Source organism: Rhinolophus sinicus, linkage group LG01 (assembly GCF_036562045.2).
Source record: "Rhinolophus sinicus isolate RSC01 linkage group LG01, ASM3656204v1, whole genome shotgun sequence".
NCBI lineage: Eukaryota > Metazoa > Chordata > Mammalia > Chiroptera > Rhinolophidae > Rhinolophus > Rhinolophus sinicus.
In genome coordinates, this window is record NC_133751.1 from 4,595,841 (window position 1) to 4,622,089 (window position 26,249).

Below are 26,249 nucleotides of genomic sequence, written 5' to 3' on the forward strand. Positions count from 1 at the left end.
TCTCCCGCTAATTGACCCTGACAGGACACAAATTGAACTTGGACTAAAGTCCAGGACCAAGGCCATCTACATTCATTCATTGGCAATGCTTTCAGATGGTTTCTTCTGAAAGCTCTACATTGAGCCTGGGCAACCCTGGCACAATGCAAGACACCATAGGTCAGGGCAGTACTTTCATCATTCTGTTTTAGAATGGTTAGGTTATAAACTATTAGGTTACAATGTTAGGAGGTAAGGATGGTGTTTTTTCGTTTACTTAGAGAACATGTTATCAGAAATGCAAATAAGAGTAATGAGTAGGAACCATGAGGTTGCAACTTAAGAGCACAGTGGACACTTGTGGTTGACCAGCCGTAGGCCTTTCTTGATTCAGTACATTAACATCACATTTTACAAGTAGACTAGGTTCTAAAGTTAGGATGCTAGGATAAAAATTACTTATGGTTAGCATAGTATTAAACATGACATAATCATCTAGTAAGTATACTTTAAGTAATTTTAGCCCTGAAAACTTACAGTGTCATAGATGTATTTCTATGTAATATTTACAGGTAAAAATAAAGATATGTAAAAATAGACCTCCATAATATGTCATTACATTATGCATAAAGTAAGATTAGCATAAGTTAAAGGCATCTGCAGCAAGTCAATTGTGTCTAATAAGAATGAATACTTTGACGTCGTGTAAAAAGGACTGGGTAGACTTGAAGAAAATTAGCTATTACTCCGATCGCTATATCTGATAAAAATGACCTGGAGCAAGTTACTTTATTTGTCATTACTGAAGCTTGAACCCTTTTCATCAGTTTCGATCTGAGTGCCCTTTTCATTGTTCATATGGACAAATAAATAACAGTGCATTTAAATGGCATATTCTCTTTCTACTCACCTCACAGCAATGCCTTGATAACCATGAAGGTAAAGGGTACAAGAGCACTTTAGAATACCTGGGCTGGTCTCTTGAATAACCACCCAGATTTTGATCCCCACCCTGGATGCCTGCCCCTCTCATGGCTCTGGACAGTGCAGTCCTTTCTGATAAGAAATGCCTCCCAGTAAACATAAATATTGTGAAATTGGCCTGACAAAATAATAAATATAATTTCTATTTTAAATAATCTAATTAAATAAATAGGTAATCATTTTAAGGAAAGTGTTCAGAAGACTACCTCATGTATAGTTTTACTGGTTCTCATAAAATACCGACTCTACTTTTCACAGAGAACAAATCTAAAGATCAAATTAAAGTGAATAAGACATTGAGTATTATACAGTCACACATCCAATAATGCTGATTTGGTCAATGATGGACTGCATGTCTGATGGTGGTAAACCGTGTAGTCTAGGTGTGTGGTAAGCTCCACCATCTAGGTCTGTGTAAGTTTCACTCTATAGTATAAGTTTCACTCTACGTTTCTCAGAACGTATCCCCGTCATGAAGCAGTGCATGACTGCAAATGAATTGAATGACTTCTACTGAGTGAGTGAATGAATGAATGTACGCTCTTTAATGTGCTTATTTTTCTTAGCTGTCATTCTGACATCGTGCTAATGATAATCCCCATCTTAGAGAAATTAATAAGGTAGATAAGTTAGTAAATGGAGTGCAGATTTAGCATGTAAAATCAAAAAGAAAAAGGAAAACCTGTATCCAATCCAGAATTCCATAGACATCAAATGACATCTGCTATGTCACGGACCTGTCTCTCAAGGCAAGGGAAGCAATCTAATGTTACTTTCATTATTTAAAACATGCTGGACAAAGTTCTTCCGGATTTGTTGCAGGAAGAACTCCAGCAAGGATAGCACAGGCAACTGCCCAAGGAGACTTTGCTCCACCTAATTTACACATTCTAGTTTCTTGGTAACGTGGAGCAGAACAGAAAAACACAATGTATGCTTTGAGATTCATGTCAGCGATACAAATACATTTCACTCAGTGCACTAAGATAGAATCAACAAATTCTATTTTAAGGCAGCCTTCCAAAATTGTTTTAAAGACCAAACTTCTCTTCGTATTCAAAATTTTTAAAACCGATCTTACATTTTTTTCAATGCCTGTGATGGATTTCTCCTGTTAGGACATTTTTTGAAAATTTTAAGTTGACACTGAAAATAAAAGTTTCTTGTGCTTTCAGTATTCAGAGAAATACAGGAAATAAAACAATGCTACCTTTGAAAAGTATATCATCATTCTTGTGTTCCCTGCTAGTCACAATCTAAAGTTGGAAATAAGCTCTGGTTTTATATAAATAACAGAAGAGCTCAACAGACACATTCTTACTGACTTTGAGAAGGAAATTCCCAAAGAAGGGAAGTGTGGTTCAGGGAACTTGCAGTGTTGCCCCCAGGGATCTGTACAGATTCAGTGGCTCCATCTGCAGTTGGGGATGTGTCAGGCACATCTCCCCACTTCAGAACCAGGGTGCTCCCTTGTCCCGATGCTTCTAGCATGTTCCTGACTGAGCAGAATAGCCTACTAAACACTTTTTCAGTGTTTTTCTCTCCCACTACCCACTCATGCAGGTTGATGCCTGAAATTCCTCTAGTTGAGGCTAGGGCCTTTTATTACCCAAAGTACAGACAAGACAAAGGTAAATAATGACAAGAGCAATGCCATTCTGTGCTTAAATCATCACAAATGTGTAAATGGCAGACATAAAATTTATAGCCCAAAGTCTACTGTTGACAGGCATTACTTATCTCCTGATAAAACACAAGTTAGAACTTTGCCATCCCAGCAAGGAGGGTAACTGACTCTATCAAACACTCAGCCCAAACCCCGGCCTTTCTCTGCCCTTCCGCTCTAGGTGGCACCTCTCCACTCACCTTCCACCTCCCATCCCACCTCCAACCTCAACCCACCCAGTGAAATCTACCTTGCACTGGCTGTGGTCCACAACACTGTGTCCTAAGGGGTCTGCAGACATTTTCTGTAAAGGGCCAGAGTAAATACTTTCAGCTTTGTCTGTCAAAGGTCTCTGTCTTAACTCTTCAACTGGGCCATTGTGACTCAAAAAGCATACACAGCTGATAATCAAACAAGTGAGTGCAGCTGGGCTCCAGTAACACTTTGCTTGGTACACTGAAACTTGAAACTCATGTGATTTTCACGTCACAAAATAGTCTTTCTCTTTTGATTTCTTTTTTTTTTTTTTTTTTTTTTGCAACCATTTAAAAATGTAAAAAGCATATACGATCTTAGCTAAAACAAGTGGCCAAACAGACTTGGCTCCAAGAGCACAGTCTGTCAACCTTGCTTTACTAAACTGAGAGGGGACCTAGGGAGAAGCTACATACGATTGAAATGTGTCACAAGTAGCTTCCTGTTAATTGGTTCTTTGGACAGAGATGTAAAGCCCTGAGGAACTCTCTCCAGGTGGGAAGTTAAAGCCTCCCTGTCACTCAGCAGGTCCTCTGAGCTTCAGATCTTCTTCAGTTCTTGTAGGCAGACCCTACTTAGCAGAAGTTACAGACTTGACACAGGGATCTGGCATATGGTTGAGACAGGTCATTCCTTTACAAAGCCTCCCTGTCAAGAAGCCCCTGCCTTCTGCATCACTTAGCACATCTGGGCCCGCTGTGTCCCTCCAAGATCTCTGTGTCCTTCTGCTGGGTCAGCCCCACCCTCCTTGGCCATCTTGCCATCCTCAAGGGCAGCCTTGACTTACAAGACAGCTATTTCCTGTTGGACACCCTCCCCCCACACACATACACCCCATCTGCACAGGAAGAGCCAAGTCCTGTGGGATCACACAGCTACCACTAAATAGTTGGGGCCCAGCCTTAGGCTCCCAGACTAGTACACACTCCCTCTCAGCATCTAAACACAAACCCCTTTCCCTCAAACTCCCCATAGCCTGCAGACTTAAACGAGCAGGCTGGACCAGTCTCCCAAAACCTCACAGTCTCCAGGTGGATTCTTTCCTAGCTTGTTCCCAGCTACATCCCTTGCTGGCCCCCAGAAGCTTCTCTTGTGTGTCTCCACCTCATTCTCTCTTTCCCCGGTCTGAACCCAGGGTGCCTCCATTCTCCCTGCCAGGTCCTCAAATGAGTCCATTCCCAGGCTCAGGGACAGTGCGAGCATCACCCTTCTGACTGACGCAGGAGTTCTCTCCGGCTTGGCAGAGTGGCACCAACCAACCCCCCTCCTCTCCAGCTGCCTGAGTCGGCAGCGGAGGCTTAAGGAGGAGGCGTGACATCTAGAGGCTCTGAGGTGAGGCAGGGGCTCTTCCTGGAGCCCAGCTCTCACAGCTGCTACACACAAAACAAAGCCTGGTCTGCACACGTGCCCTGAATTATTTTGTTAGGTCACTGGGCAACACCACTGGATAAGCCCTTCTAGCTGATGAGAAATGCTGTATGTGGCTACCAGACAGTGTGCTCTGCAAAGGACAGCAAAATTCAAAAAACTAAATAAATAACATGGAGGGGCCTAGAAAGAGTAGCTATTCAACAAATGTTGATTGGTTAGATGAGTGAATGAATGAGTGAATGGGTGAATGGATGGCTGAAATGGGAGCCACCCTACAGTTTAGAAATTGAGTAAAGGGAGTCCTGTCTTGCAGTATTAACCTCAATTTCATCCCATAACATTCTAACAACCTGTTTCTCAATTTCTACATTTGTGTCCCAAGCCCACACACACCCTTGGCAGCCACTTCCTGCTCACCTGCCAACTCTGACTAGATTTGGGTGACTGTTGGCTGCACATCCAAGTTCTCGGCCTCTCAACATAGTGCATACTTCAAACCTTCTGTCATTCATGATTATTCCTCAAACCGGAATTCACTAGGTCCTTTGTTCTAAGCACCTCTCATTGTCAGGTCATGTGTCCACTGTTTGTTTCATAACATGACACCCCCTCATTCTGTCCCAGCCCTCGATGGACAACTTTGGGGAAGGGAATCAGGTGGCCAGGTAGAGCCCTCGTATAAGACCTATGATACGGATAGTGTATTTTGTGTAATGCAGTTCTGAGAGATGGAAATGAAAACATGCTTTGAGGCAATGGTGAGAGTCTTCTCCGCTCTCTGCCGTGGCTCCCTCAAGCATCAAGCGTTCACCTAAAGAGGCTGTGCTGTCAGTCTTGGTGGCACCATCGGCAGTGCTCTGTCCAGCAAGACAGTTGTTCCCCGCCAACCAAGCCCCCACGTGGAGCAGAGCCGCTGGGCTGCTGTGTGGCTCGCGGGATCCTGAAGGTCTCACAGGCTTACTTGCGTTCATTGCCTTTTGTTCTGGAGAGAGAGAGAGAGAGAGAGAGAGAGAGAGAGAGAGAGAGAGAGAGAGAGAGAGAGAGAGACAGAGAGAGACAGAGAGAGAGACTAAGAAACTGGGTTACTGGTGACCTGCAAAATCAGGGAATGTACGGTCATTGCTATTTGACTAAATTGTCCATCCCCATTGGAGCCAATTCTAAACCTTTTAATGACTCCCCAGTGAGAACAACACTGGTTCTCAGACTGAGCATGCCCCAGAATCCCCTGGAGGGTTTGTTAGAACACAGGTCACCAGCCCCCGCCCCCAGCGTGTGTTTCTGATTCCAAGCACCTAGGTGGGACCCCAGTATTTCCCTAGCTTCCTCCCCACTCCTGCCTCCTCACCACCCCCCACAAGCACCACAGGGACCTCCCTGAAGGGTCACTCTGAGCAGTTCTCCCTTCCTGGGCCATGTCTTACTCTCTCCCCTGAGTGCCACTGTGTCTGCCAGTCGCTTCTCTTGAACCCTGCTCAGCAATGGCTGGTCACCCTTCAGGCTCAGATGAAGTACGGCCTTCTCTGGGAATCCCTCGGTCCCTGTTTGGAGGCGACATGGCTCCTTTTTCCCATCCCTGACACGCTGTGTAAACCTTCAGCTCGGCAAGCACGACATTCTGCTTTTATCACAGATCGTCTGTGATGTCCTGCCCACAACAGTCACCAGTTCGTAGCAGTCACATTTAAGGCATCCATTTGCTGAGCATGTGACCGAGTGGCTGTCCTTTATGTGGAGGAGCAGGGAAGGGGCTGAAGGAAGTACGCAAAGATGAGAAAGGCAGTCTCTACCCCGGTAATAAAAGGCAAACAAGGATAGGTTCCGCTTTGAGTGAATTTGGAGGAATCTAAAAGGAACTTTTCAATTCATTTTTCAACTGAATTACTCGACATGTAGGAGCAATACAGTGTTTTTGGAATGCAGAATTCTGCAGTGGGGGCTTTGGCGCTCCGGTCAGCAGGTGGACCTTCCACTGAGCAAAGTCCACTGGCCTGCAGTGGGAAAGGGGAGAGAGAGGACAGGGAGCAGGACCTGGCTGGTGGCTTTCCGAAGCAGAGATGCCTGTTTTAATCGCTCACATCCATCGAGGTGCTGTGAGCACTGGCGCCCCTGTTTTCACCGGCTCCTTAAAGAGTGACGAATCTGCCACGGGCAGCTTGCAGGCTGGTTCAGATGCACGCATAAAACACAGGCAGTCGCAAACCACACAAATAAATCAACATGGTGCTACTGTTGTCATGGAGATCAAAAGACTGCGTTTCTTAAAGGAACTGGGAGTTGGGAGGCATTTGAAGGCTGGAGGAAGGGCACCTGGAAGGGTGAAAGAAGGCTGTTTCAAGAGACAAGAGGAGAAAAAAAAAATGCCAGGCTAGAAAACGGAGAGGGTCAACATGGCAGATAAATGAGACAAATGGAAAGAAACTGGGATTATTTCTGGATGCCAAGGTAAATGAAAGGAAGAGGAAAATTCAACACGGAAAACAATCCTTACATGAGAAGTGGAACAGTGAGTAGGTAAGGCCTTCTCTTAGAGCTCTAGTACCTTCAAAGGGATTTGAGGGAAGGTAAAAACAGAACACTCGTGTATCAAACTGTAAATACCAACTTCTTCCCATGTGGGCAGGACTCAGATTGTTGAATCCTTGACTATAAATGAAGGGAGCCACTTCATTGAAGGTTTATTTTTTTTAATACTCACTTCCTTTCCAAAGTCTTCCTTTAGTATGTATTAAGACGACTGGTTGGTTGCCAGTGAGATTTGGTATAAATCTGTATGTCTGTCTAAAATGATCCTTATTGAAAACACATGTAACCCACCAGTTGGCTGAATGAATGAACAACATCTCTGGAATCCTTGTTTTAAGAAAGAAAGAAAGAAAAGAAAGAAAGAAAGGAAGGAAGGAAGGAAGGAAGGAAGGAAGGAAGGAAGGAAGGAAGGAAGGAAAGAAGGAAGGAAGGAAAGAAAGAAAGAAAGAAAAGAAAGAAAGAAGCATGGCATTGTCTAATTAACTTGCTCTTCAGAAGCTACTTTCTTCCCTGAGGGGGCCTGGGAAATAAATCCAAAGCCGGCTTGCATCTCTCATTCATATGCATGACTCACTATGCTAAGTGACAGCATGGAAGCCAGCTCTCGACTTGATTCCACGTATGCAGGTTTCAGCACACTGTTCCCGAGAGCCCCTTCTGGACGGCCTCACCCAGGCCTTTGATCTATAGCTAGGTCTTGGGTTTGCAGTCCAGGAATCTCTTCTGTCTTTACACCCTTCCTGTTAGCCCTTTATCCAATCAGATTATATACCTGCAACTGAGGTCAGTCTTACCCATCACTTTCGTTGCACCTCACATATGCTCAAAACCATTCTCTCCGTCATCTACATGTTTTCTGATGCTGTCCACTGTGTCCAAGGCCTGACATGGACAAGAGTGGGAGAGATGTCGAACGTGTTGGTGGGAAGCCTTGTGCTCTTGGAGCTTGGAAAGCAGGCATTTGATATGGAACAGTAACCAAAGAGGAGAAGAAAGTGATCATTTCTCGTTGAGTGGTTTAGTGGATGGGCGTGTGCCAGTGGAGACCAGACAAAGGACAGCATGCGTTGGGTGCAGGCAGGCAACAGAAACTTCTTGGCGTGTTAGAAGTTGAGCTGGCCATGGAGAATGAGTTGGGTTTTCATCATAGAAAGGAGGAAGAAGAGCAGTCTGATGGGGGCTTTCACGCAATGGGAAAATGTAAGACCGTTGGAATTTCCATACTATCTAAGCAGTCAGAGAGAATCCTAGGTCATCAAGGAACCTCCAGGGGACATTAGCCTGGAAGGACTCCCACAGGGCTCAGATCTCACAATGAGCCCTGCTGCCATTTGGGGAGACAGAGGGCTGAAGTGGTTTCTTAGAAAAATGTGTCTTTTCCAGTATCATGCAACACAGATCAAAACATGTCTCAAGACCCTCTACCTGTTTTCTTCGTCCTTTCTTCCCACCCACTATTAACTCCATTTGCTTAGTTTCATCAAAGTGAAATAATTGTCTTTCACCCATTTTGTCAATTGTCCTTTGATGCTACTTAACAACTAGAGAACAGTGTCCTCAAACTGTCTTCCCGTTAGTATGACTTCTCCACAGATACAAGCCAACCATCTCCCTAGATTCCAGGTAGACACATGCTCCAAGCAGAAATGTTTAAAGCATCACCGAAATAATTTTTAAAGTAAACAGCATTGTGTCCTAACTTGTTTAGGGATGATATGGAGCCCACTGCTAGACCAATGGCTTGAAGTGGCGGCCCTGAACCACACCCTTGCCCTGCTTACTGGTTGTCCATACAACTCAGAGAGCCTCCAGGGTCATGTTCAAAAAACTTTGGAATTAGCACTACAGCCCCTAAAGTTTCCTACAGTTAATGTGCAAAATTCCTGCATTAATGGATTTTTTAAAGAGATTTTTGTTTTTTAGTAAGTCCTCAAGTATTTCTTTAATGTAAACACATCCCTAAATTCAAATGTGACTATTCATCCTACCAATTAACAATAGAAACTTAAACTTTGCCTAGTATAATTAGAATTTTTGCTTGCTTTTGTGCATGAAAACATAATATTTTCTGTTCATGTGATTTGTTAGGTTGTTCTTTGATTAAAAAGTGCTTTGTTTAGTGTAACTTTACAAACCTAATTAACAAGCTTTGCAAAAAGGAAAAAAGTGTTTTGAGGCTCTGTGAGTTGTGGAAACCAAGTACAACTTTCAGAAAACCCAGGGTTAGAATTCCAACTCTACACTTCCCTTGAGAAAGATGTTTTAAGCTTTTTGACCTTCGGTTTCTTCACCTTGAGGATAATAAGGACAATGAGACTTCTTGAGGTTGTTTTGAGGATAAGTGGGAAAAAGCAAGTGTTCGATAAGTGGTGGTGGTGAGGTGGTGCAATGATAGTGGTAACTGCAGTGGTGGTGGTGCTGGCACTGAGTGAGGGATAGAAGTGCTGGTGATAATAGTGATAGTGACAAGGCTGCTAATGTCAGTGATGCTGGTGGTGGAGTGTTGGAGGTTGTGGCAGTGATTTGTTTGTGGAGGTAGTGACGGGATGGTGGGAAAGGTGGGAGAAGTGGTAGAGGTCACAGTAGTGTGAGGTAATGGTGTTGTTGGTGATGTTGGTACCAATGGTAGCAATGTTGATGGCGATGGTGGTAGAGATGCTATTGGTGGTAACGGTAGTAATAATGCAAGTGTGGTGACATTGGCAACGATGGTGGTGGATGTGGTGGCAGTGATGATGGTGGTGATGCTGGTGATGGAGCTGGTGGTGATGCTGGTGGAGGTTGTGTCAGTGAGAAGTGGTAGTGCTTGTGGTGGGGCATAGAGGTAGTGGTGGTGGTTGTAAGAGGCGGTGGTGGTGATGTTGGCACTGGTAATTGAGATGGTAAAGATGTGGTGAGTGCTGATTGGTCATCACGGTTGTAGTGGGGGTGGCTATTGTGGTTGAATTAGAAAGGTAAATAACCTAGAGATGATTTCTGTATATGCCTTGTACTAAAACAGCTTTATTGGGATGACATTAACATGCCATAACATTCACTGTTTTAAGTGTACAATTCAATGAGCTTTAGTTTGTTTACAGACATGTGTAGCCATCACCAGAATCCAATTTTAGAACATTTCCATCATCCACAACAAATCTCATACCCAAGAGCAGTTACTCCCCACTCCTTCCACACAACCTTTCTCAGATTGTTTTAAAACCCACTAGGGGCCTGCAAGCTATGGAATCAGCACTTGTAGGAAAAATCTATTGCTTCTTTCGCAGGTGCAACAATTCATTCTGCGTGATAACTACAGACTGGATTAGAACTGTGAAAAGAAAAGATGTGAAACCACCACTACCTTCAAATAGCTCATAACTCTATTCAATATGTATCTCTTCAAAACTGGAATATTAAGAAAACTGGAAGAGAGCACTCTTGTGTGTTCCTTGTGATAAACATAGTCCCTTAAGTTAACATATTGTATTGCACACCTAAAAGAATAATAACAAAATATCCTATCTCATTAACAGACAATTGAAACACAACCTTTTTGAAATAAGACTGTCATCCATTTCTGGGGTTTGAATCTAATAAATAAACTGAAAAACAGAGAAAATGTATCACAGAGGCACTTAACACAGTATTTGTGATAGAAAATTACAAGACAACAATATCCCCAACAATGGAAAAATGATTAAATAAAACATCAATATATGGAGCATGATTTGTAAAGACTGTGAGGAAAACATGGGACTATGACCCTGGTAGCATATTAAACGAAACATATCAAACATCAAATAGCACAGAGTATGAAGACAACTATGTAAAAAAAAAAGCCAAACTTCAACTTCACTTTGATAAATAAATGTACCAAAATGTGAACAGTGATTACATAGGATTGGTGGCTGAATACTTTTATTATAAAACAAAATAAAATAATTTTTTAAAAAACTATTTTGCAGAGGAATCTAATAAGAATAACCTTTATGTCATTCTAGAACCAACCAGACTAAAATTTAGTTCTAAGAAAAATGTTAAAACATTCTATTTATTTTTACAAAATATTGAAACCGAATGGAACAAAAACAGCTGTGTTGTCTCTCATACTTAAACTAGTTAAAATGTGTTTTTATCCAGGGAGAGGGAAACACAGGAAGATTTCTCCACCTACCTGTGCAACCTGATCACAGGCATGATTATCCCTCCAAACTCACGGAATTAGATGTCAGCAGGAGGTCCCCCTAGTCGTGTAGGGTTTCCCTGAATTGGCTGCTGTACGCATTTTCTTGTGGGCATTTCCTCCACTTCCCACACTTCCTTCTTGGCCTGATTCCATAGCCTTCGTACTGGGATCCTGACTCGGTATCTTAGGAAGGTTTCGAGCCTCACAGAGAGCCAGTTGAAAAATTAGAATACTTAATGGGTGTAAACCGGATTAAAGCCATACATATCATTTTTATTGGGTCACTGTATTTAACATCTAAAAACTATGTGAAACAGGAGAAATGTCTTGGTTTTAAATTTAATTTTTAGATGACTTTTGCAGGAACATTGATTGTATTAATTCATTAAATCATACAAATGCAGTTCAGTGGTTGTGATAAAACAAATCCCAGGTAATCAAATTCTCAAAATCTAAAATCTTTATACCCAATTTCAAAGCCAAGTGAAAAGTCATCGTTCATTAAGCCAAAAACAGGACTGCATAGACATCTGCTTATCGTCAGAAAGGTATGAGCTCTTGTGTCAGGGTCTCACTGTGCCAACTCGACTGAAACAGTCGTGGTTTGCATGACAGGTTCATTGATCTCTATGAGCGCCAGCCTAATGCATAAAATCAGACCGGTTGAGAAAAGCAATGGGAATCTAAGAAAACCATAAACGAGGAAACTTACTTTTAAAAAGAAATGTGATTTTACTGCTGTATGTAGCTCAGACTAACACCTAAAGACAGCCGGAGGCATCTAATGCCTCTGGGAGGTTGGCATATTAGGCAAATTCTTAAATATTTGCTGAATTCATTCCTGCTGCTATCTGCTCACAACCTTCTTCTGCCTTCTCACTGGGTGGACGCCCCTCATTCACATTTTGCTGGTGATGGAGGACTGCCCTCCAGGCAGCCCCACACTGCCTGCCATGTCTCACTCCTGTGCTTCAGGCACCCTCTGCTCCATCCCAGTCCCACCCCTTTCTGCAGGCCCCACCCACCACATCTCCCTCCACATCAGAGCCCTGGCCATCCTTCCATGCCCACCTGAGGTCAGCGTCTTCTGCCTGCTCCCATCTGTTCTCATTTCACCACCTTTGGAAGCCTGCTGGTTCTTCCCACCCAGTACCACACGCTTCGACACTTTAGATTTCTCTACAGTTCCGTAAGTGTTTATTTCCTCTCTCCACCTGGATTGTAAGCACTTTCAGGACAGAGAAAGCATTTCAGAGCCCTGGAAGACCTAAATCCATGGTTTGTACTGAAATACAAACACACAAACACACATACTCCTGCACATATGTATACACACACATACACATGTGCACACACACTCACACAAGCATATACATATATTCAGTACTCACACATATGCACACAGACATAACACAAGTATACATGCACACTTGTGTGCGCGCACACACACGTCTGTTGACTGCCTGAAAGTCTACAAAACCTTTATTCATTTAAAACATCATGTCCGTGTTGTTCTTATACATGAAAAGAATCTGGTTTCTTAAAAAAGGCCAACGTGTCAGCCAAAATTGTTCTGTCTTTGCGTCGGCAGACCCTTTATCATTAGCCGAGAGAAGCTAACTCTAGCCTCACCCTGAGCAGTTTAAATCACCATAAAATGATTCCCAAATGACTTAGGCCTTAAAGAAAGGGGTTTACCTTCCTATCAATGGTAGACCCACCTCTACATCAGCTTTCAACCTGGAAACACCTTCATTCTGGAATATTCCCTTTGATTGTAAGCTCCATGAGGATAGCGACCTTTAAAAACAAAAATTACTTCTGTGCCCCAGTGCCTTGAATAACCTGGCAGAATGGGCAGCTCAATAGCTTTTGCTGGTGAATACATGCTGGCTGGTGTACGCTGAGGTGCCCCAAACACAATCCATCTTCGAAACTTCCCTGCCGGTTAGAGAAGTCGGCCATGGCAGCACGACCAAGGGACTGGGAGCACAGGCTCAGGTGGCAGGTTCCCCCGGTGGCCCCTCATGTTGGTGTGGCCTCCTCTGTCAAATGGGGGTGGGTGTAGGGCTGTGTCCCAGGCTTGTGGTGACATCTGGATGAATAAATCCAGGAAAGGAAGAGTGCCCAGCCATGAGCAAGCACTTCCATTAACTCCGGAACCATCCCTGCACCTATTATTGGTATTACAGCGGTTACTTGATTTGATTTTTGTTTCCTTGAGAAGTGGGTGGGTGCTGATCTCCCTGTCAAGTATTCGTTAGTGAATTCTTTTCTTTCCTGTTTAGGCCCCCAAGAAGCACTTGCAGAATGGGATTATCCGAGGCTACCAAATAGGCTACCGCGAGTACAGCGCTGGGGGCAACTTCCAGTTCAGCATTATCAGTATTGACACCACTGGGGACAGTGAGATTTACACCCTGGACAACCTAAATAAGTTCACCCAGTACGGCCTGGTGGTGCAGGCCTGCAACCGGGCCGGGACGGGACCTTCTTCTCAGGAAATCATCACCACCACCCTCGAGGATGGTAGGTTCTGCTGGGCCACCGCACGTGGCTTTCCTTCCTCAAGGGTTTGTTCTGGTCACAGCTCTGGTTCCCCACAGTCCGGCCCCCTGCTGGCTTTGCAGTGACAAAAGTGGCTGGGCCTGTGGGGACCAGGGTTTCCAGTGGGGGAGCGTGCTCTAATTAACTGGAGGACTGCATTGATTTGCTCCCGCCCTTGACATATCTTGATTGCAAAGCGCAAATCCGTTCCCTTTACAGCATCTTCCTCATTCATTTTAAACACAAGAATTTGGCTTTTCCCAAGTGAAACCAAGGCTCTCCATGACTGCAGAAGTCTGACCAGAATGTAGAAATCCAATTTTCTAAGAATTTCTCCCAAATCAATGTTAAGGAGGATTTTTTTCCTTTTTCTTTCGTTCTTTTTTCTTCTTCTTCTTTCTTTTTTTTTCTTTTTTTATGATTGCTTTCTATTTTCAAGCATTCTGAGACCAGAGAACATGAATGGACTTCCTGGAGCAAATCTCACGGTGCCCGAGCGCCCTCTAGTGACCATAAGGAATTAATTCTTCCTTTTACCGTGACCTGGGGAAGACAACCTAAAATTTCCCATTTCCAGTAGTACTTGTAGAGAGAGAAGCCTGGTGTCCCGAGTCACAGTCTTTCAGATAAGATATGGGGTTAACTGTAGCAATAAGTAGTAGGTTTTAAGGCGGCAAGCTTGCATTGCAATTACCTCTTGTGCAATTAGCCACTTGATAATAAGTTTGAGGAGTCAGTGATGATGTACGTCTATAACTTCTGATACTTTTTACAGAAAGAGAAATCTTAGCTAACTAGAAACTTTAATATTGGGATTTTCTTTCCATCTTCATAATCGTTGAAGTAGTGAATAAAAATGCCCTTTGGTTTACACTTCAATGCTCATTTTCTATGGATGCCTGTTCTACAGTCAATATTTTGTCCTGTCTCCTAGATACAGCATTTAAGGTTTGCATAAATGCAATATGAGAAATACTTCAAATATTCTTTTAACCTGTATCTTAGTCCATTTTCTCTCTTTCCTCTGACATGATGTTATAGTATTGAAAGGGGGTCTGGGGATGGGGTGGATAGTAAATAAGCTATGATTACATGTCTGCATTTTAGCACTTTTCAATTAGGCTTCCAATTTATATAGAAGATATTAATAAATAGAGGGAATGTATTGTACAAGGTAAATGCAACTTAAAGCAGTGACTTACAAGAGTAATGGGAAAGTAAACCAGATAAGCAATGGTCTTTATTCATGCAATAAGATCAGAAGTGTTCTCAACTCCTAAAGCCTGAGATGACCTCCTTAAAAGTGGTATCGTTAAGCTGGAAAGAGAGACAATGGAAGTCTATTAGGACATATGCATAAACTTATGATATTTTACTTGGTTATCATAATATTTGTATAGGGAGAATGGTGCTCATTTTTTCCTTAATTTTGGGACGTGAGTACAATTTTTTCTTTTGCTTGTGCATTGAACTATGAAGCTAATGTTGCTTATTCAGTATTGCTCTGCTAATTAATAAGACCACCCACCGTTATTACAGATTCTAATTATTTAATTTCAGTGCCCAGTTACCCCCCTGAAAATGTCCAAGCCATAGCAACATCACCAGAAAGCATATCCATATCCTGGTCCACACTTCCCAAGGAAGCCTTGAATGGAATTCTCCAGGGGTTCAGAGTCATTTACTGGGCCAACCTCATGGATGGAGGTAAGAGGTTTAAACTAGGGCTTTGCATTTGCCTCCAAAAAATATGTGATGGAATTTGCAGACTCCCAACCTAATATGGGATTCTGGATACGGCGGGCATTTCTTCACCAGTGAGCACTTTCCTCTTTTCTCTAAGTCATTCTGTTCTTATCTTTCACCCAACATTTTAACAGGTGTATACAGCTGTTTAAAGCATTACATCCCTTCAAAGGGTAGTTTGAGGTATAGGAGGGGCTGGCACCTGGGAAATATAAGCATGGATGTGATCTCTAATTATGAGTATCTATGTCAAGCCTCTGCGGGCAGCATCAAAACCTTGATGTGTATCTAGAAAGTTCTACTCAATGTGTATCCTACACGGTTGCTCACTTCCTATCCCCCAATAGAACTCAGCAGGAACACGGCTTACGTTCCTGAAGCTGCACTCTAAGGGGGCTCAGGAGGAAAGCCAGGGCACCTTAAGCGGCACAGCATCGCTCCCTGAAAGAAGCCGTCTAACCCCAAACCCTCTTTTTTTGTCTCCTTCTCGTCCTCTTTCTGTGTCTCTTCCTCCGCCTTCTCCCTCTGCTTCTTTTCCCTCGTTCTTCTTCATTCTCTGTGTTTGTTTTTTCCTTTCCAAATTCCCCTGCGTGGGCCTGACTTTGAATGAGAGAGGACCTGCTCGGGTGACGGCAGGACTGGATTCTCTTGGGTAGAATCCGTGTCGGTGTCTGTTCTCAGGTGGAGGATGGTGCTGAGCCAGGCTGATGCCCCTCCGTGAGCATGACAGGTGCACCCCTGCGCTGCAGCCCCTAACAGGAAAGGCTTCCCAAGGTCGGCTCACTGCTATGTCCCGAGATTTGGGGGGCCACACCACACCCTCCCCTGCTCTCCACTCCCCAGCGTCCCCTGTCCCCCTGCCCCTGGGTGCTGCCTCCCCTCTGCCTGGGGCTCCTTCCTCTCTGACTGGGTGTGTTCTCCAGGTGCAAGCTCACCTCTGAGTTTGAGCAAACACAGCTGGGCCCCGCAGATATATCCCACTCCTGCTCAGGACCCCCTGGGTCAGCTCAGCCAAGCAGGTCACTACCCCTCCCAGGTAAATGAGCCTCCGATGCTGCAGGAGGCTCCACTATTGATGCCAGAATAGATAAAGGAAGACACACTAGCAAAATAAGCATGATTTCCTCAGGAAATAGCAGTTTCCTTGTCTTAGCTATGTATGTGTGTAAGCAGACGCGCTTGTCAGGGCTGAGGGCAAGATCCGATTCCCCCTGATGCCGAGGGTAGCACCTTGCACAGCACCAGACACTGGGAGGCGTTCTGGAAAGACTCACTTACTCCATCCTGCAGCAGAAGTGTTAACTGAGTGTGTACTCTGTGCTGGGCTCATGCTAGACACCAAGGATGCAGCGTCTGCCCGGTGATGTGTTCTCAACTAGTGAGCGAGGGAGGAACTCGTGGACGTAGAGCCACAGCCCAGTAATGCACCACCAGCCCCACTGGGGGACAGAGTACAGTGGATGATTCCTTCACAGCTTCGTCCTCTCCTCCCAAAACAACACTTTGAAAAATCCCATAGATGTAAAGTATAGAACAGAAATTTGCCATAGTATCTACTTTATTGACACAACACTCTAGGAAATCATTGTGCATTCTTGTTCTGGGTTCTATCCCTCATCTTGAAGAAGATACAATTAAACACCTGTGCACACTCACCTGGAGGCTGTGTTACACTTAAATCATTCCTGTTTCATTCTTGTTGGAAATATTCGCAGAATCCCGTGGTGACCATTCATATTTTCACACATCACTCATATTTGCTAATACTGTCTATTAGCATCTTAGTTCTGTGATAGATGGTGTCTGTATGGTTCAGTCAACTTTACATTCATAAAGCTTTAAATTTGAGATATTCAGACGCATGAACTTATTTAAATACACAATGCTCGGAAATGCCGACCACTCCCAATGACACTTTTACTCACTGTGTTAAGATCAGTGTGACATGCTAAGTAGATATCTAACCTGATATCTAGTTAGTTCTACACTTAACTCCCCAAAGATAAGAAAGAAGCCCTCTGAAACACAAACCTTCTTACAGATAGTCACTCCTTACCTGTTGCCTCTGAGAAATGACATTTATGAATTAGCAGGAATTTTACCGAATTACTGGGTTCTTTTGCACCAGCTCTTGGGGCTGTGGTCTGAGGTTCCCACAGACGCAGATCAGATAGTGGCTGTGTAGGGAACTGTACCCACTGACCCTTGAGAACACACATACACACACACACACACACACACACACACACACACACACACATATAGGCTGGGGGAGGCAAAGATTGTCACTACTGTGATTGGTAGTTGCCCCAAATATTTACAAAAATATGTATAAAAAGGGATTTTGTTATTATTAATCTGATCAGATAAAATAAAACTGGTTAATATATATTTGATAATGTGGGTTAAATATATAACATACCAATGAAATTTCTAGAATTTTATCATAATCAGAAAGTTAACTAATTTTTAAGACCTGACAGAAGCAATTCATCTGAGATTGCTAGGAAAATCATACACTTTGGAAAGTCCTATTTCCATCTAAATCTGAGCTATTTTTTGTCTCTTTTGTCTTTCTTCAAGACAAAAATGGATGATTCTAAAGCAAAGCAACATTTAAGCACCAACCGGGGGTTTACTGTGGTGGTGGGCGGTTGAGGGGTGCTTCGGAAAAGTTATTTCCACCCCATTGTTTTTCTGCCTTAAAACCCTTTGAGAATGAGGGAGGATATAAATAAACATACGAAATTATTTTGTTTCAGAATGTAATGTATTTTTTAAAAGCTTTCTGTAATAGAAATAGTGTGATTTCTGAATTTGTATTTTATATATTCATTTCATATTATTTTGCTCATGACTTCAACTAAACACTACTCTTTACTTCCTATATATATATATTTTTTATATAGCTCTATTGAGGCTGTGAAAGGTAGATGACAGAAATCCATATTTAAGCCATAAAAAAGAACAAGAGCTAAAAAGAATTGGAAAACGAAGTGTGCTGTTTTGCATTTGGCTTTTTCGTAATGTTCCTGCTTGTCTCCTCCACATCTGCTAATCGTGGAGGGTCTGCTAGTCAGAAAATATCGTTCTATCAGGGAGGACGGGGAGTGTGTGTGTTACGAGTTGGTTCTGGCAGTCAGCTTGCTTTACAAATCTTTGGGGGATAATATTGAATGGGGCGTTTAACTGCAGTCATGTTAAATGACTGGTTCATGATAAATGAGTTCATCAAAACAATATGAACCCCAATATGAGTTCACATCCAAAAATGAATTCTAATTAGTATAGTAATTCAGGCACAGATGTAATTCTTTTGTTTTAGTTGTCGCTCTCTTTAAAAAGGTCAGGCGGCCCACTTGGCATTCTCCATCTTAACTCCTGTCCCCTCATCACTGTGTCTCACCAGGAGCAGCACTCCCTGATGCTCGCAGCTTTGTCCCACATCATAAGAGCAGAGCCCATTTTCTCCATGAGATAGAGATGCCTGCCCTTCTTAAAGGGCAAAGCAAACAGACAAACAAACCGCAAAGGCACCAAGAGTCAAATGAGTTGGTCAGATCCTCATAACCAGCGTCTGGTACGGGGCCCGTGTAACCCACCACCCCTTAGCTGCCTGTCCCCTGAGTGTGTGTGTGTGTGTGTGTGTGTGTGTGTGTGTGTGTGTGTATGATCTTCGGCATAGTGTAGAACTTCCTAAATCTAGAAAGATCTTGATGAGATCTATACTTACACTTTGTCCATTAACATTTGGGTATTTTATCCTAATCCAATTGACCTATGTTAGACATATTCAGGAAAATGAAGACTATAAATGAATAATATAATGGAAAGAGCCCTAAGGTTCACCCTTCCTCAGCGCTGAGTGTTTCCAACCCTCTGGGCCTAACAATTGTCAACTTTTTGAATGCACACCAACCACACAAGCAAACATTTATCTCGTTTTCATATGCCTTCTGTTGACTTCCAAACTGTTCCCCTAAAAGTCTGCATCCTGCTGGCCTCCCCAGAAGACACTCAGCCAAAGGCACCTTCTGGGGGCCCCCCTTTTGCCCTGCTTTCTCCCCCAGCAAAGGGTCCTGCCCCCAGAACTCGCCCACAATCTGCTCAAGGTGGTAACAGGCAGGCCTTTGGCTCATGTTTGTGTCAGAGGCTGTGTCTATGACCTAACATCCCTCATGTCCCCATTTCTCCACTCCCCTCACAAGCCCAGCCATACAGGCCACCCCTTACCCCCCTAACCCCCACTCCCGACGTGTATGACAGGCCTTGGCAACCCCATGGATAGTTGAAAATTCAACTTTTCTCCTAAGTCCAGTTCAAGCCTGATCCTTTTGGTGACAAAAACCCAACAAACCAAACAGACATTCCAGACAGTCATCATCATCACAAAAGTAAGGGCTCATTAATCTCTGAACTTCTGTGAAATGTGGTAGAAAGAACTTCTGTGCAATATGGTGGAAGGAAAGACAGAGATCAGGAAAAGAAAATTGAGCTGGCTGAAAGCCCACTGAACCAGTCCATGTGACAGTTACACTGAGTGGCCACGGTGGAGTGGCTGAGATCGTGGACTGGGGACGTGAGGCCACACACTGCGGTTACACAGCCCATGCTCTCAGCCACTATGCCAGGTTCCATGACCTTGGGGAAGGTGTTGATCCTCTCTCTGCCTCAGTTTTCTCACCTGTAAAAGGGGTGAGCCGTAGAAATACCAGGACTATTGTGCTGGTTAGATGCGATAACGTGTACCCAGAACAGCGCCGGCACCTCAGTAAGCTGGCACAGCATGTCAGCCATCTTCACTAAGGCAAGAGAGAGCAGGGAAAACTGATGAGCAACCTCACTGCTTTCTGAATTATGCAGAGGGGTCCTTCACAGCCAGCCTTGCAGCTGGCCAGGAATCCCTCTGGACCTCCCCCTCCCATCCCATTCTCTTCGCAACCTGCACACAGGGATGCAGGCGGTCCCAAACATTCCACAAACGGCCACTTGCCTGAGGCGCGAGCAGTCCCTCAGGCCTTTCCCTCCTGCTCTACTTCCTCTGTAGGTGGCTCATTTCAAAATCCAGGACACCCATGGAGGTATTAACGCATCATTGTATGTTTTCTCAAATTGCCATGTATAATATGCCAAAAATGGGAGAGCATAAAGTTTCAACTCTGAGTATCATTAGCTGATTCCACTCCAGAAAATGAAGCATTTTTAGCTAACGCTGAGCTTCTGACGCGTCAGCATGTCGCTCCAGCAAGGATGCTGACAGAGTTTGCTCCAGGTGAAAAGCGGACTTGGTCCAGCTGCCCCTGCTTGGCTCAGAGGTTAAAGAAATCAGTGCTTAAAAACACATGTACGTTGACTTAGAGTTGGTTTTAAAAACCAAAACCAAGGCCAAAAGTCAACATGAAAAAGCTTCTCTCTCTCTTTTTTTTTTTTTTTTTTGGAGGTGATACTGTGTTTGCTATCTTTATTGTCGTGATGGTACCGCAAGTATATGCATATGTAAAACTCACTCAGTATTGCAATTTTTAAATTTATTTTTAATTATCGATGATGTACAATATTATGTTAGTTTTCAGGTGTGCAGCATAGTGATTAGACATTCACATACCTTATGAAGTGGTCAGCACACTACGTCTGGTGATCATCTGTCACCATACACAGTTACTGCACAGAACCTTCTCAATGAGCAGGAGGAAATGTGTCTGCAAAGTGAGCGCTGTGTCCACGGGTCCTGGGGTGGAGGTGCGAGGCGCATGCATCATGAGCTAATGCTGGAGCACTTTCCGGCAGCAGCAGCCATGGTGCTGGCGTTGGGTTTATAACACTTAACTTGGAGTGAATTGCTCTGTTTTTCTGCCCGGTGTTCTGTTGCAGTTTGGTGAGAATGATCGCTTCCACATGGAAAGGCTGTGCACGGTCCCTTTGAGTAATTTCAGGGTGTGACACGTGGCGGCGCGTGGCCCAGTGCTGGACATGAAGGACAGCGTGGGGAAGGACGCGTGCCCACAGCCACGGTAACCAGACGGTGTTTTCTTGTCCTCCAGAGCTGGGTGAGATTAAAAACGTCACCACAATGCAGCCTTCCCTGGAGCTGGACGGACTGGAAAAATACACCAACTACAGCATCCAGGTGCTGGCGTTCACGCGCGCGGGTGACGGCGTCAGAAGTGAGCAGATCTTTACCCGGACCAAAGAGGATGGTGAGAAACGGGGAGGGTGTGGGTGGAACTTTCAGCTCCTGTCTGAAACGCCCACCGCCCACCGGGGATTTATCAGGCTCCTGCTGAGTGGCCTGTTCCGGCTGCAGCTATGATGGGGAGGCTGGGTCAGAGAGCTCTCGCCTTAACTGTCAGCCTGCTCTTGGCTTGGCTCCCTGCGAGCCTTTCGCTGCCCTCCCAAAATATGCCAGCGTGATTCAGACCATCAGCTTCCTGTGCCGCCTTTGTTTCATGTATCCATTGTTTCTCTCTTGCCTTACAGTTTATTTTGGCCAAGTATTATTTTAAGCAAAAATGCCTTTTAGCCCAGAACTGTTAGACTTGCCATGTGTGTTTTGTATCCCGATGGAATAATTTCAGTGACTCTTCAGCCATTAAGTGTAAGCTCTGGTTATTTCCATCCTTCTACTTGAGAGTTACGTAATGATCTAAGTCATATTAGTCTGTGTCAGCTTTAGAATTACTTTAGAATAAGCCCTTAATTGGAGAGCTTCATGTTAATTTTTAAATGTCTTACAGAAATACATGATGATTTAGTAAAATTTTAAACTATGGCACACTTTTTTTCAGACCATTAATTCTTGCCATGAGACATAATTTGGCCTTAGTTATGTGACTATTTCCCAAACCTACAAAAACTACATTGCAAATATTTTTTCCTGTATTGCTTTTTAAGGGAAACCCTGAGGGGCCTTTCCCAAGCCTGTTTGAAGAACAGTTTAAGTTCTAATGAATATTATAGCAGTAGTGAGAAAAGCAGTGTCCACCTTAATAAAGGAAAGAGCCACTGATATCAAGTTGATCCCCACGTGGAACCCTACAAATCAGAGCTGTTATGCCAGAGGGAGGGTTGAGATGAAACACCAGGTTACCTAAATTCTGTGTTGACTCAGCTCTGCTAGTTGTCAGTCTTCTTTCCAGGACTCTGTTCCCAGGAAGCTGGGCAGGGTGGGGTGGGAGCGCTGTCACCCGTTGCCCAGGACCCCCCGTGTATTGTCAGGTTTGATGTCTGTGCAGCCTGTTCACTACGCAGAACATCAAACATGCTGTTGCCCCACCTCATATCCATCGTGTGGAAGCAAAGCTCCGGACTCACGCTCGGGGGCCTGGCTAGACCCTTCTGCCAGTATTTCTGTCCCCTAGCAACTCCCCTGACATTCGCAGCCTGCCGTCTCCCACCTCACTGTCAGTTCTCACCTCAACAACCCGGCCCTGCTCCCACAATCAGTCCCATCCATCCACCCTCACATGTAATTTTCCTGTCTCTCTCGCCCTTTTCACATTATAAGGCCTGCACACAAATGAACCTCATTAGCTTTAGTTTTTTTGGAGCACGCAGGTAATTCTTTCCAGGAGTGTGCAGGTGTCAGCCAATTCAGCTCAAAGAAATTGGATTATTTAGAGAAATCGAAGGTCAAAATGCAATGCCATTAGGAAGTCACACATTAATAGAGAAATCTACAAAGCTATGTCCTGAGTGAAGATTGCTCTAATTTAATTTAAAACACGTAGTAGATAAAGAGCCAGGTCTAGATGCTGGCTCTGGCACCTGCTGCCCGTGGGACTTTGGGCGCCTTACCTAACCTTCTCTGACTATCTTCACGTACAAAATTTCCATAACGATCAGACTGCACAGAATTAAGATATAAAACGTGAAGTGATGTGTGCAAACACCTAGTTTGACACATAGTGGGATGGTTCCTGACACTAGATATTTGATTATTTGATCTCTTTAAGAGCAGAGGTGGAACACTCGTTGGCATTGATGAGCAATAGCACAAATGTCACTAGAATGATTATTTAAAGAACAAATTGATCAGCAAGATGAATTTTGACAGCTGCATTTTTCAGAAGACAGTACAAAAATCTAATAAGAAGGGAAGGCTGTCCATAGTTTTTATTGATTGGTCATTTTGGATCAATTTTTAATTAATCATAAAGGTCTGTTTCGAAACTTGACCCTGAGACCCAAAGTCTAATTTGTCAATCAGTGATTCTCTGCTTTCACATCTGGTGCTGATGGTGCACGGAGATGCAATCCGTTATGGAACGCCCTGCCTTGGGTATACCAGTTACCCCAGGGAGGAGGGGACGGATTCCACGTGTGCTGGTGTGCAGGGCAAAGAGTGATGCAGATTGGATGTCAAGACTTACTTGGGATGAATCATCAGCATTTTTTTTTAAAGAAGCTGAACAGAGATTGGGTGCAAAGAGAGAAAAACTAGTGTAATAATGAACTCATCTCCCAAATTTCACATGAAAAATGCACCAATTTAGAAATGCTGAAGAATTGTGCAGGCACCTCTTACAGACTCAATATCTAATATAAATAGACATTTGGGCAGTTTATAGAACGTATTGCAATTTTATGTCCGATTGAAAGAAGGGACAAAGGTTAATTATCATAGAATAAATGCTTCATAAAATTAAGAATATAGATCCTGTTTATTATTCTACTATGAAGTCTTCTAGTTTTGAAGTTTGGAATACACTGCCAACTTCAATTAAATTATGTAAAAATGTGGGTAAAATTCTAGTAGAATAATAATTGCCAACATTTATTAAGTTCTTTCTTAGTAAGACACTGTTCTAGGCACCGGTTGAGGTTTCAGAGTTTACTGATGTTCTCACAAGTAAAGAAATATTGATACTAATATGTAAACAACAAACATTCAATTTTGTCTTCTACGCCCATCCCCTCAGTGTCAGGAGGCCTAGAGTTTTAAATTATATTGTTGGGTCACAGATTGTCTTAAAAAGGAAAAATTTATCACTTGCTAGTAAAACATATAAAAACAGAATAAAATAATAAATAAATAAAACTAGATAAAATAAACAGTCAAAAATAAGACAAAAAGTTTACTTATGCAGGAGATAGTTTACAATTGCAATCTTTGCTTGCAGAACAAGTTTTCTGTACCTTCAGCAGTTCCTTAGCCTCTATAAGGATTCTTGGTCAATAGACATATTCTTAGGCCCACGCATATATTCTTGGGCCTATAGATGTAGCCACGGAGCTACAATTACAGCCTTGGGTCCAGGGACGTATTCTCAGCGTCTGTGAGAATGGATCAGCTCTCAATTCTCTTCCCAGGACTGCTCAGTCAATGAGAACTTGGACCTAATTTTTATACCGCAAGAACACAAAAGATTATTTGCTGATCTGGCTTTCTGGTCTTGATCACAAGACAACTAATTCTGAATTCTAAAACGTCTGTGAAATCCTAGTACCATTGTCTTGACCGAGACTACTCTAATCTGAGCAAACTGTGGGGAAAGAGAACCAAAGACAAAATGTAACCTATTAATTTTGCAATTGTTATTTTCATTCTGCAAGCATAAATTCGTTTCAGCCCAATCCTTTTCTGCAAAAGTAAACATTGTTCCTGTATAAACAGAGATGGCTATGTTTAAGATCAAGGATTTTCTGGGCTCCTCACTAATGCATGTAACTCAGTAAGATATTATGTGAGAAAGGCAGCGGGAGGTGTGGCATGTGCCCTTTTCTCCCTCTCACATTATTAATAACCTCTCAGGTAGGACTTGGGAAAACAGAGCAAGGAGTGAGTGAAAAATACAGATAGCAGGATGTCTCAGACTTATCTGGCCACCCATATCTTGAGCCACGTGTTCTCTTGAAGGCACGGATGGTGTGTCCTCAGGTGACTGTGTAACTGAACTCAGTGCACCCTGAAAGCGGGGAACTGTGTGTGTGTGTGTGTGTGTGTTTGCCTAACTGCAGCAGGGCTGCCCCTCAGTACACACTGAAGGCGTTGTGTGTTGGGGGGTGGGGGGCTGACAGTTGATTAATCAGTTAATCAGTTCATATCAGTGCGGCTCACGGCTCCGGTGTCCTGCAGCATGTGGCAGCGCTGTGTCGTGCTCTGTGCAGCAGCAGGCATGCCAACGGCACAGCAGACCCTAAAGGCCCTGTGCCATGTGGATCTCAAAGCTCTCGCCTCTGCAGCAATTCTCTTACAGGTGCCTGTGAAGTCCCTGGGCTCCTGGGGCCTCAGCGGTGCCCAGTGGGAAGTGAGAGGCCCAGCGGGGGACCCCATGCTCCCGCTGTGCTTCAAGAACCACTCCACTTCCGCTTGAGTTCTATATTGGTTTCCCACGTGACCCTTTCGTTAAAAGATGTGTCTCCTTTAAAGATTACCCGGAAACCACTGTTCTAGTAAGAGCTAAGGCCTGGAGATCGGGAGCTTGTGGAAATTTGAGGAGAAAAGGGACATGTTTACTGGGTTGGCGGTGATGACTGGAGTATGGGAGCATCCATCCAACGTCATGTCATCTGTTCATGGCTCAGCAAGGCCACTGTGCAGCTGGGCTCAGGTGGGCCCCATGGCGGGTCCCATGAGTATGCGCACACCACACACATGCCACTACACACGCCACACACACCTACACACACATGCCCTAAACACATACAACATGCCACACACATACACACTACACACACGCCACACACATACACACTACACACACGCCACACACATACCATTGCACACACACGCCACACATACACCTACACACACATGCCCTAAACACATACAGCATGCCACACACATACACACTACACACGCCACACACATACTGCACATGCACGCCACACACATACCACTACACACGCCACACACACCTACACACACATGCCCTAAACACATACAGCATGCCACACACATACACACTACACACGCCACACACATACTACACACGCACGCCACACACATACCACTACACACGCCACACACACCTACACACATGCCCTAAACACATACAGCATGCCACA

The 26,249-nt window shown here is 43.9% G+C and overlaps 1 protein-coding gene across 2 annotated transcripts in view; it reads left to right on the plus strand.

The window, feature by feature from the left end:
• DSCAM (DS cell adhesion molecule) overlaps positions 1-26,249 on the plus strand; it is a 639,047-nt gene that overhangs the window by 530,113 nt on the left and 82,685 nt on the right. For both annotated transcript variants that reach the window (XM_019745768.2, XM_019745769.2), the window contains exons 17-19: positions 13,238-13,478; positions 15,057-15,203; positions 21,284-21,439. In XM_019745768.2, the coding sequence (XP_019601327.2) occupies positions 13,238-13,478; positions 15,057-15,203; positions 21,284-21,439 (544 nt within the window). The remainder of the gene's footprint in view (positions 1-13,237; positions 13,479-15,056; positions 15,204-21,283; positions 21,440-26,249) is intronic.